Raw genomic sequence first — 12,743 nt, forward strand, 5'->3', positions numbered from 1 at the left:
TGGAGGCTCCTCGCTGGACCGCAGGCTGGAGTTTGAGCCGGGGTAGGTTGCCCCGCCTCTTCCTGCTCCTGCATGAGGGAGCTTTTGGCCCGGTGCACCCCGGATTTGTGCTCCTACATGGGAGCCGGGGCAGCGAAGTTTCCAGTCCAGAAACGGTCAGAAACTCTTCCAGTATAGGGTTAATAATGACTTTTAAGCAAGGCCTCTGTGCAGGCAAAGCCTCACGATACAACTACGTGTTTTTTTTCGTGATGCAAGGGGACATGTGCAGTGGCCTATTAGTGGGAGGCATGCTTGATTGCCCTTTGCAAATGCCCACACTCCTTCCCCTTCTATTTATTCCATTATTTCTCAGCTGGGCTCCAAGACCCATAGTAAGGACAGCTGGGAGAAAGATAGTCTTCTGTAGTAAGGACAACTGGGGGGGGGGGCAGGACAGCTGCAGTGAGCTCAACTAGGGAAAAGACAATCTTACAGAGGGGGGATTCTCAGAGGAGAATTGGTGCCTGCAGGAAGATGCCTTGCGCCCTCTTGCACCATTGGCTTTGCCCTAGCAAATGCGGGACTGGAAATGTGTCTGCTGAAGTGCAGATTCGTGGTACTTGCAGTCCCTTTGTCGGCAAAATGCAAACAGGAATGGAGCAGTTCTGTGCGAGAGGACAGGCAGTCAAATCATCATACAAGTGGAAGTCAAGAGCCTGCAGCTCTCTTTCATAGTTAGGGTTGCCATGTAGCCCCCTGGCTGCTGGAAACGGAGCCTGGGGAGGACATGGTGGTGCAGTGTGGTGCAGTGCCATAGAGTAGAAGAAGAGTTGGTTTTTATATGCCGCTTTTCTCTACCAGAAGGAGTCTCAAAGTGGCTTACAATCACCTCTTTCCTCTCCCCACAGGTAGGTGAGGCTGAGGGAGCCTTGATATTGCTGCTCAGTCAAAAAAGCTTTATCAGTGCTGTGGTGAGCCCCAGGTCACCCAGCTGGCAGCATGTGGAGGACTGGGGAATCAAACCCAGCTCACCAGATTAGAAGTCACTGCTCTTAACACACCCATTTTCCCCAGGGATCCCTGGTGATCAGCGGTAATCCTGGGGGATCCCCAGGTCCCACCTGGAGGCTAGCCTCCTTATTCATAGTAAAGCTCTCCCTTTTTGGTTCCAAGGCCTAACTTTCCACATCTCCAATTATCTTTGTTTTCTGTTTCAGCACAGCTACCGAGAGGTGGGGATTCTGCTGCTGTACTTGGCTGTCGGGGTGTCTGTCTTCTCTGGCGTGGCCTACACTGCCGAAAAGGAGGAAGATGCTGGCTTTGACACCATCCCCGCCTGCTGGTGGTGGGGAACAGTTAGCATGACCACCGTAGGCTACGGGGACGTTGTGCCTGTTACTATCGCCGGCAAGCTAGCCGCCTCCGGATGCATCCTGGGTGGGATTTTGGTTGTGGCCCTGCCCATCACCATCATCTTCAACAAGTTCTCTCACTTCTACCGAAGGCAGAAGGCCCTTGAGGCCGCCGTACGGAACAGTGACAAGAAGGACCCCGAGGACTCCGATAACTACCCGAGCCAAGAGTCGGAGATCCTTAGTGACGCTTTTCAGAGAGATGACATTTCAGACCACGGTGACCTCACCAGAAGAATCCTTCCAGTCCATTGAATGGATTGGGAGTCAGGGACATCACTTCTGTTCTGGCATCAGATAGCTGGGAAAGAGCCAGCGTAAGGGTAGCCAGTGCAACATGCCTATCATTAGTGGCTTGTTCCATAAGCACTTTGGTGGGTCCCCTGAGCCAGTGCGGAAGATCTACTGGCCCTATGCATCTGGAGTCCTGGTAATCCACCAGGGCGCTGTACACTGTGACTAACTCAATCCTCATCAAGAGACGCTTGGAGCCAAGAGGCCAATATACTGTGCTTCGTTGGAGATAACTTACAGCAGCCCATTAGGGTTTTCAGTTCAAGAGACGTTCAGAGATGGTTTGCCATTGTCTGCCTCTGCGTAGCGACGCTGGACTTCCTTGATGGTTTTCCCACCCAAATACTCACCATGGCTGACCCTGCTTAGCTTCTGAGATCTGATGGGACTGGGCTAGCCTGGGCTATCCAGGTCAGGATTCAGACTATATTACAGCCCTCCAAAACAGCAAGAGAACGTAGCTTCCCCATTATAGGCACTTTTAAAATGATGCCCATTTCCTGCTGGCATCTCTTAGTATGGTCTGTGATGACATGCCATGGTATTAGGAGTGAATCAGATACGCAAGACGGAAGGTTAGCTAACAAGTAAGTTGTTCAACCAGTTTTCATTCCATTCAGCTTCCGTTCCAGTAGCTACCATGCAGCTCCTCTTGGCCCACACACAGGGCCTCTTGACCTAACACAACCAGATGCTCTTCAACCACCCATCAAGTAGTTGCTATTCCACTTGGCTTCCCACCCCCATCTTTTTTTAATGTCCTGGAATCCAGATTATCTCCAAATGTTGCCAAAGAGACTGAAGAGGGGTTGTGAAGATTGTCCAGAGGGACAAAAATTATGCACCACTTCCACAAAACCCAGGAGTTCCTGATTTTCTTATCTTGGTTGACTTGCCTTATAAAATGTCCAGCCAAGTCTGAGAAAAATAGTGGAAGCTTCTTGCCACCTTGTTAGAGTTGCTCTAGAAAGATTCCAGATGGATCCAAACCTAGTGAAAGGAAAGTGGGGGAGTTACGATATCAAGACCTGCTGAAGTAGCCAGAATGAACCTCACCTTCTAATCATGGTAGGTAGGGATACAACTTGTAGTGTCCTTGGGCAGTTCATCCATACTGTCCCTTCAGCCCTAATGACATAGATGCCCACAAAGTGTCTCCATGTTCTTTGTTCCTGGCAGCGACTGGTGGAGGTCACACTTCTTGTGACGATGGCTCTCTGTGCAGTAAGCCATGCCTTGGTTTCTGTGGTGACTGCAAGGTTTGCTCCACTTACGAAATAGATTATTATTGTTCTGTACTGATCTCTGTGTGTAGCCAAGGCTACAGTGCGCAGGTGTCCTTGAGAATGTTTTGTGCATTAGCACATGCATTTACCACGCGACTGAAAATGGTTCATCTCACAAGACTTTGTTGATAAATGGAAGCTTCCTTCTTTGGGGCGCAGTTGAGGAGGAAGAGAAACAAAGCTTCCAAGTAACACGATGGGCCTACCTAAAGGTACAGATGGGGAATGGGGTGGTGAGAGAATAGCTGTGGCCTAAAGCAGGGGTAGTCAACCTGTGGTCCTCCAGATGTTCATGGACTCCAATTCCCATGAGCGTTGCTGGCAGGGGCTCATGAGAATTGTAGTCCATGAACATGTAGTCCATGAACATCTGGAGGACCACAGGTTGACTACCCCTAGCCTAAAGAATCAGGCAAGCGGCAGGAGCAGAACCCCTTCAGGATTTTCAGCCACCAACCCAGAGAGTAGGGAGCCAGCATTAAAGCTCACAGACTTCTTCAGTTTGGGCACTAAACAAAAATACAAAAAAGGGGGAAGAAGACAGAGATGTTGTCTGGTGTAGTGGGAAGCTTCATTCTGCAATTAGTAATAGCCTTCAGGTAGATCGAAGAAAATGCCATGCAGACTAAGTGAGATTACTGTGCTTGGGGCCATAGATCTATCAAACTGCAGAAAGGCCAGTTGGAAAGGCCAAGTGGAACTGTCCACTTGAGGTGTAAAAGCCAGAAGATATTTAAATCTAGCTCAGGTTGGTCACCTGCTGGTCTACAGTAGGAGAGCAAGTTTTGAATCCCTTAACACCTAAGGGAACAAGATCTCCAGGGTGTAAGTTTTCAAGAATCAAAGCTCTCTTCCTTCTGTCAGAGCTTTAACTCTTGAGCGCTTATACCCTGGGAATCTTGCTTATCTGCAAGGTGCTCCTCCTGGACTTGCACCTGTCTCTCACACTTAGAGACAGATGGAGGACTGGTGCTACTGGTATGGTAAAGGGTGGGGTGAGGGTCGTTTCTAGGAATAAATAAGAGCATTCTGCGGACTCCATTCCTGCTTGGTTGTGTATATGACGCTATGGTGTTTGGTGGCCCATTCCCAGTAGTGGCATGCAAAAATGACCATAATGGCTTGCTACTACTATCTGATATTGATATTCTTGGCTGGGTGCACACTATGCCAAACTTACCTTGCCTGCTTTCTCATGTATGGCAACAGGGCTCAGCCACAGCCGGAACAGCTAGTAGTGCCAGAAGGGGCAGGAACATGTCCATGCATCCCCCCAGTCCCGTGCCATTTCTTGCTTCTTCCAACCTCCCATTTCATCTGCATGAAAGCACAGGCATGGCAGAGATCATGCCTGGGCACCCCCACAACTCTGGAGCACCCTTTCCCCTCACTGTGCTTACCAGTGCCGCTCAGCAAGAAATGTGGGGAGGGGGGGAAGTGCCCTTAAAAGGGAGAAAAGGGCAGTGAGTTGCCTAGACTTACCAGCTTACATGCTGTGCTGGGTAACCTCCCACCCATCCCCACTCCAACCCCCATCCTTGCTCCATGGAGCAGCAAGAGCCAAAATTGGGTGGGAGGCAGCACTGCACAAGGGTAGTTTTCCAGATACTCCTGGATGGCAACCCTAAAGCTGCACAGATACCCCCCTGAAGCATGAAGGATGACCATATGATAAGAGAAATATTCCCCTGGATGTATCTTCCCAGCTTGGAGACCTTAAGGATGTAAAAACCTTGGTCAGGATGGAATTCAGCAATCCTATCAAAAACAGACAACCCATTTTAGCTATGAAGTACTGCAGAAGTCCTGTCCAATTACCATGGGGTTATTTCAGAGGTTGCCCACAGGCTGGGAGAAAAATGTCCTGTCGCTTTTTATAGAGGTTTAGTCAGATGTGATTTACCTCCCTGCTTCAAAAAACTCCACAGTCAATTTCTATACATTAAGGCCCTGATATAGGGGAAGGACAGATTTTTCTAGGCCTGTTGGCTGCCTTTGTTACTTTAGAAACATTGGCAGGAAGGTTGAGGCAAAAAGGCCTTATCTGTTCTGAATGTGTTCTGTAGGTTCTGATGTTTTCCACTGAGCACTACAAGGTCAAAGATGAAAACATAATTTAAGCTCAACCGTTTAACTAGAGATACCCCTCTAAGCAGGTGAACCCCCCCCCCCCCGGAGGCTCAGCCCATAAATTAAGAATTCAGTAGGTTGACAGGTAAGTTCCATTTCAATCCAATTGCCTTGTTATATAATTCACATTGATTTTCCATACTGGATCATTCTATGTGTCAAATAAGCTTGATAACCCTTTAATACACACGATGGAATTAGGATTCATCCCCAAACACTCAGATAAGAAAAAATGAAACATTATTGGCACTAACATTTGAGTTGAATGGGAGATGCAATCAATTACAGCAAATCTATAATGACCTGAATAAGCATTTCAAAAGGGGGTTAGATGCACATCTGTATATGCCATGACCTTCCCCCTTACATTAATCTATTTTGGTCTTCCACTTATCTGTTACCCCTTCGTGTTTTCTTGGGGAAGCCATGATGGGACATGGGGCCCATGAGATTTAAGTTACTTCTTTTTGTGTCCATGTGCAAGAATGGTATGAGTTTTTAGAAACATCTAATTGTTTGCCTTGTGGCTAATCTTTATTGTGCCCCTGTTCCCACTGACATCGAAATGAATGAGGTTGCACTTAGAAACCGTATGAGAGACCACCTCTTGATAATGTCCACGTGGTCTCTGTGCCTTTTAGGTGGCGACTCGGGTAATCTAAAAAGGTTTTGGTCTTGAAATATGCATGTGGTTAATGTTTTGAGTGCTTGAATACATATATTGGCTTCGTTGGAAGTTCATCATGAGTGAGTCCACCGAAGTAAGATATCCTAATTTTCTATAGAGAATAAAGGTTACTGTTGTGTGAAAGACTGTAGCTGAATTAATTTACTTTTTCATTAGACTAGAGTTTGGTAGGGACCATGCCTTCCATTTGTATTTCAGAGATGTTATGTTCACCAGAGCCTTTGACGTTAGTCTGTAAGGGACACGTGCTTAGCTTCAGAGACAGAGCTGCGATTTATACATTTAATGAAGCCATCTGTTAAGTAGCAAAGCAGCAAGTTCTCCTCACTGTCTTTCACCAAAGAGGTAACATTTAGTAGGAACTCTGCAGCAAGGCCGGATCATGTAAAGCAGGGTGCCCAGGAGCACAGAGGGACGTGCCAATGCATTCCCTGGTGCCTGCCAATTGTTCTGCAAAGGTGGGTGAGGCCAGGTGGGGTCCTGCCCAGCTGGGATTTTGATTACCCATTTTACATCTGATTGACTGCAGATTAAAATGATACCTCAGGGACAGGTGCCAATACATTGGTAGTTTTGTTCTCTCTTTGTCTCTTCTTTCCCAGTATATTTTTTAAAAAATGTTGTTCTTATCTCCTGCACTGGGGCTTTTTCTTTGTGCCTCCCACATGGCCATTTTGTCGTGGAGACCATTGCCCTGTTTCAAAATTCTAAAGATGCCCACAGGCTCTAAAATGCTGGGGACCTCTGATGTGGAGTGCCGGTCAATATAATTCTTCTCCTTCCCCAAAAAAGGAGTCGTAGTACTGTTCAAACTGAGTCTCTGCCCCCCTCGCAATTCATGGGGAGTGTTTGGATCATGCTAGAGATAATCTTTATAGTAGAGAAAGGGATGGCTTCGCTCTTCCAGTAGGTAAGCATTTGTCTCAATATACACACCAACTGGGACAGAGTACTAAGAATGGGAGTTGAGAGGTTCTGAATGCAGTTCAGTATACAGTGGGGTAATAATGCAATTCCCCCAGGCTTGTATTGCCACCACTCTGTCTAGCTTTGGCAGCTCTGCTATGCTGATTGCTTCCCTACAGTCTACCTAAGCTCAGAAAAAGGCTCTAACACCTCACTTTTCTTACATTAATTGGTCTTCAGTTTCTTGTACTGGGAGGTCTGTTGAGTATCTCAGACATTTTGGTACAGAAAATGCATTGTTTCCATGTCTCCTGCGGTTGGATGTTGCATCACTGTGGCTTTGTTTTAAGTAGAAGAGTCACTAGGAGACATCCTAGATAGGATAGATCCATCCTTAGATAGGTTAGGCGTGGAGAACATACTAGAGTAGGCAGTGCCACATGCTAAGAATGTCCCCATGCAATTCCTCTCTCCAGCAATTACCAGACTGTCATCTAACCACAGGGATGTGTCAGTCACATTATTTTGACAATGCTGGAATGTGGCATTGACCAGGGTGCCCAGCGTTTGATGAATTTCTGAACAGTTTTGGAATGTTGAAAAAGTGTAACAGGTGCCAGCACAAAATGGCTCCTGTGTGCTCTGTAACCCATCACAAAATGGCTGCCATAGGGACGATGACAAAAGATTGGGCGGTCCCAAGCCAAGCATCTTCCTATGATGGGGGAAGCGGTTTCTTAATTGGACACTCCCTTCAAGCACAAAGACTGACTATTTGCTCTGGAGAAGAAATGCTTTGGGGACAAAGGAAATGGCCTGAGGAAATACACCCGTGGGCAGTATGGCAGCCATAGAGGATTCCTACGTTAGGCATTAGCCACTGCCTGTGTGCCATAGCAAAACACCCAGCTCAGTGAAGCCAATTTGTAGCATACTGAATTATAATATATCCTAACAATAAAGAGATGCCATTCCAATGTCTAACATGATTTTAATCCTGACAGTCTTGGGCAATTATAACAGATATTCCTATTTTTCTGTTGATGTGTCTGTCATAACTTATGAGTCCTCAAGGGCCACTTCATGGATAATCTTTGCTTATTTGTTTTCTGGATTTGACAGCGAGTTGTTTAAGAGGGTAGAGTAACTGATTTCAAAAACATTTTCTTTCTTAAAAATTCTTAATATGACGACGTTCAGACAATTGGTTATCAGTGCTGATTTTTTCCCTAATTGCTTCAGCACCAGCTGCTACCACAGTAGGCGGATCTTCATGGCTGACGGTCAGCCGTGTGTCTGCAAGAAAATATTTTCACACAGTATGTTCATTTAAAAAGCATCATGTTAATCGCAGCTTCTGCTTGAAATGTTGAAGTGATACTATTAGAATTGCACGTGACCTCACTCCTTGACATGTTGTAGTTGGTTGCCTCTCTTGTGGCAGCCATTTTGTAGCTGACTCAACATTCTGCATTGGTGATTTGATGGCTATGCCCCTCCCCCCATTAGAATTCCAAAGGTGCCTGCAGACTGGAGCGGGTATGGGATCCCTGCCCTATGCGTGCAAAAGACTATGCTCATGGATCCTATATATGCAGTCTTCACCTTATATTTGCCAGCCTACACTTGAAGAGAGCCTGCATATGTGCACTGATAGACTCTTGTCCCTAGATTACATAGAATTTGAGTTGCCAGTTCCCAATTGGGAAATAGCTGGAGATGTAGGGCCTGGAATCGGAGGAGGGTGGGATGTTTTTGCGGGGGAGGGACTTCAATGGGGTGTAATGCCAGAGTCCACCTTTTGCCCATGTGAACTGATCTCTGTTGCTTGAAAATCAATTATAATCCCAGGACATCTCCAGCTACTACCTTAAGGTTGGTAACCCTACACAGAATGCGCATGGGATCAGGGCCTGCCATGGTAGAGTAAGTGTGCTGTCCCTTATGCACATAGTTACTTGTAAACAGTAAATGAATGCAATGAATAATCTGTAAGTATATGTATAAGTACATACAGCACCAAAGATTGGTTGCAGCTATTTGCTGCATGCATACCTAGAGTCAAAACCAGGTTTACTACTGTGAAATCATTTGCATTATCTGTGTGAAGAAGATGTCTTTCCCCAGCAAACCCAAACTGTGCACTTCATATCACAATGCCCAATGCCCAATATTCAAAACTAGCAGCAGGTTTCTCCTCCTACTTTATATATCCCATCCCCCGATTTCATACCTGCTTCTAAAAAGCCTTAATAAGCCTGACATATTGTTTCATGTTCAGCTTGAATGCCCTGCTGTTGTTTTTGAGAATATTAGGGAATGCTAATATTCACTTATTATGGATCAGGTACCTCCCTATACTTTGGAATCTCTGTTTTATTTGCTTAAGAGAGAACAATCCTGAAATTATTTCGGTGGCAGCAAAATTTGTCTCAGTCCTTTTATCCCTTGCATCCAAAAAATAAAGAACACAACATTTTGCTGCTGCTCAAGATTAGCAAACTAATGAGGTTCTAATGGGATGAAAGGAAAGGGAGGATTTCATACCTGCAGGACCTTCTGTCTGGATACAAACCCATGAGCCAGATATGCTCCTTTCAGAAGCTACTCCTTGAGGTTAGCTCTCACTTGGAAGTTTAATCAACCAGTCCTAGGTCATTTTCAGCAACTACTCTCCTACTCCTGAACGGGTTACCTCTAGGACAGTGGCTGCCCAATTGTGGCTCTCCAGATGTCCATGGACGGGGCTCATGGTAATTGTAGTCCATGGACATCTGGAGCCACAGTTTGGCCACCTCTGCTCTAGAAGTTAGGAGTGCACCATCGTAGGCACCTTAAAGATGCAAGACAAGAGAGTCTTTTATTGCACCGTTGATTTATTTGGTCTGAATGGGTTGTTCTAGTCCTGGGTATTTATGCTCTGCGGTGGCTTGAGTGGAACCACTTGCACTCCCTGAAGAAAGATTCTAAGTACTTTTCAATAAATAAGATTTCACACTGTGAAATATTCTTCTGAGCCAACTTGCTTCACAGACTGGGCAGGGGGGGGGGGGGAAGAGAGAAATTTGACACATAGGGCAGAATGATGGCCAAATCCAGTACTATGGATGCTGAGGAATCCTGGCATCCTTTGTACATTCCATTTAAATCCCTGCCCAAAGGCACACTAAAGTTCTAAACGTCTTCTTCCTAAGGCTGGTAACCTCAAATTAATTCAGTGGCATTTCCCTTAAACAGTGGGCTTCGGGCCCTTTTCCTGCCGGCCTAGACATGTGACGCTAAAGAGAAATAACTATTATGGGATGAGTGGACTGTTCAATTTGGAGACTTCTCTGGGCAACAGAAAGTGCCCCAGGCACTCCTAGGAATACTAATTCATCCTGATTGAACAGTAGTGTGTTTTGGGGGGTGGGGGAGACCAATCAGGTGGCCCCCTCTATGCTGAGGATAGATAATTTTATCTCATTGTCTGCTGTCTTAACCCCCAGACCTCTTCTCAACTGGCAAAATAATTTGACTGGGAAATAAGCTCCCTTGTATCCTGAGAAGAAATCACATGTCTTAAGTGCACGCTATTTTGGCACACTCTTTCATCAGTGTACCGCTATGCCTCTTGAGGTCTCCTTCCCCTTTTCCCACAGGGATCCTCAAGCCTACCTTGGGAGATATTATTACAGCATGGCAATTAATATCACTGAACACTGCTTGCCAAGGCTGATTCCAGAAACTGATGCCTATAATGGGACACATTTCAACATCAAGCGTACTCAGCCAAGAAAAACAAAACAAGGGAAAATGCAACGTCCAGAGTGAAGCTACATGTTATGGCAGAGGCAGGTCCAACCGAGGATCACCATCACCTTTTAAGAGGGGAGCTTAGCTATTTAGAAATCATCAGGAGGGTCCAACCCTGATTAGGCCTGTTGCATAGAAGCAGCAAGCAGTCCTGTTTCCCCTGCTGTGCCTTTCCAAGTGTGGAAACAGACCCCCCCCCCCCCCATGGCTGGAAAAGTAGGTGGGCGGAGGACAAGATTACCTGGTGTTACCACAGGATCAGCACTGAGCCTTCATGGCAATTTTTAAACAGCTAAGTTTTCCTCTTAAATGCTGTTGCTGGCCACAGATCTGCATTCCCATGTATGGCCCTAACTCTAACTCCTGTTGTCGTTGCTTGTATGTAGACCTTCCAGATTTCTGATACATGGGCATCTACCATGTCCACTGCCCTTGGCTGCTTTGTTAAGCAAGCCTTTCTGGGTATGTTTTTTTTAAAATAGTGTTTCCCCCAGCTCTCTCCTTTCACCCAACTTTTCTGACAGACCCTAACCGAGCCTAGGGAGATGGTGTCTGTGGAAGCAGAAGGCAAAGGGAGAGCTGGCCGTCTGGAGAGCCACTGCTTGGCCCCTACTGGTCTAGACAAAAGCTGAGCTCTGCCATCTGCCACCGTCTTGGGACTTGTTTTGGGTAGGGAATGAGGGTTGCCAGAGCCAGGTTTGGACATTCCTGGAGAATTGGGAATGGAGCCTGGGGAGGACAGAGACCTCAGTGAGGAAAAGTGCTGTAGAATCCACCCTGCAAAGCATTCACTTTCTCCACCTGGAGGCTGGCATTCCTGAAGGGAAGAGGTTCAGCATGCTGGGCAAAAATGATATGGTGTGCCACTGGCAGCACTTATACTGGGGGCTAGCCATCCTACAGAGACATGCAAGGAGTCCTGAAGCAGTTTCCCAACAGAAAGTAAATCCCAGTCTGCAGTCTCGCTGTTCTGTTCCCCAATACACAAACACAGAGAGAGAGAACAAAAATGGTTCTATCAGGGGCACTTCTTTCTTCCTGATTTGCAGAGCCCGGGGAAACAGCTGAGAGGAATGGGTTCCTACTGTGGGTTTTAAGAGGACAGCACAATTGAATGCTGAAGCTTGTTTTTCCTGCCTCTGAAATGCAGGCGATGCAGCAGTGGCCAGGCGAAGGAGCGGAGGTTGGAGTCCGGGGTGGAAAGGAGCGATAGGAATAGAGGACTGAGGAAGGCCTTTCAGAACTGCTTGCAAGACCCATGTCCCCTGCGTGATACTTTAGCACATGTCAACGTGGTTTGGCAAATGTGCTCTTCAACAGGCATACTTCCTACAATGTTAAGAATAGACCTTTTTGCGGCAAATCCAGAGCCCTGCCTTTGTGCAAACAACGCAACAGCTGGCTCAGGATATGTCGTCCTGCAATATTGATGTCCTGTGTGGGATTTTGGCCCAGTGAAGGGTACAGCAGCTGCAGCCACCGTTCTCCATGATAAATGCTCTGGAATCTGCTGCTAACAGGCTTCTCTATCAACCTAAATTCACTGGTGGGGGGGAGGGAGGGAAAGAATCAGAATGGTTTTAGCTATTTTAAAAAAAAATCAGCAGACATTCCTTTTGCCTAGGGCCTCTGCCTCTGATTGTTTGGGCAATGGAGGCAAGCAGCCAGCTTCTTACGGCACCTTAGCCGGAAAGATAAAAGGGTTTTCTTTATTGCTTCTGGCTGGAGTACCTGGGTGAGCCTGCCCTGAATTATTTCCATACTAGTAATTAAGCCCGCTGTATGCCGAATACAGCGGGCGGTAGAAACTGACCTTGTCGGGCGGCGGCTCTCTGCCTAAGTAGTGGTCCCCAACCTTTCTGAAGCTGGGGACCGGCACGGGCCGCGCCCGGGCCGCGCCCGCGAGGCGCGCCCGGGCCGCGCCCGCGAGCCGCGCCCGGGCCGCGCCCGCGAGCCGCGCCCGGGCCGCGCCCGCGAGCCGCGCCCGCGGGCCGCGCCCGGGCCGCGCCCGCGAGGCGCGCCCGCGAGCCGCGGCCGGGCCGCGCCCGCGAGCCGCGGCCGGGCCGCGCCCGCGAGCCGCGCCCGCACATCGGGCCGCTTGCTGGCAGGGCCGCTGGTGGACTGTTTCTTCCTGGAACCGGGAGCGGCTGCGAGGACGGCGGAGACCATTGTAAGTTGGGGGCGAGGGGGTGGTGCGCGGGGGCTGCGGCCTGCGTGGGTTCCCTCGGGCGTCAGGCCAGGAGCAACTGC

The 12,743-nt window shown here is 47.8% G+C and overlaps 1 protein-coding gene across 2 annotated transcripts in view; it reads left to right on the top strand.

Annotated features, from left to right (window-relative positions):
• The window catches only part of KCNS1 (potassium voltage-gated channel modifier subfamily S member 1), a 53,874-nt gene extending 41,475 nt beyond the window's left edge, over positions 1-12,399 (top strand). For both annotated transcript variants that reach the window (XM_077335475.1, XM_077335476.1), the window contains one exon: positions 1,200-12,399. In XM_077335475.1, the coding sequence (XP_077191590.1) occupies positions 1,200-1,649 (450 nt within the window). In that variant the 3' untranslated portion in view covers positions 1,650-12,399. The remainder of the gene's footprint in view (positions 1-1,199) is intronic.
• The last annotated feature ends 344 nt before the right edge of the window (positions 12,400-12,743 follow it).

This window comes from Paroedura picta, chromosome 4, assembly GCF_049243985.1.
Source record: "Paroedura picta isolate Pp20150507F chromosome 4, Ppicta_v3.0, whole genome shotgun sequence".
NCBI classification, from domain to species: Eukaryota; Metazoa; Chordata; class Lepidosauria; order Squamata; family Gekkonidae; genus Paroedura; species Paroedura picta.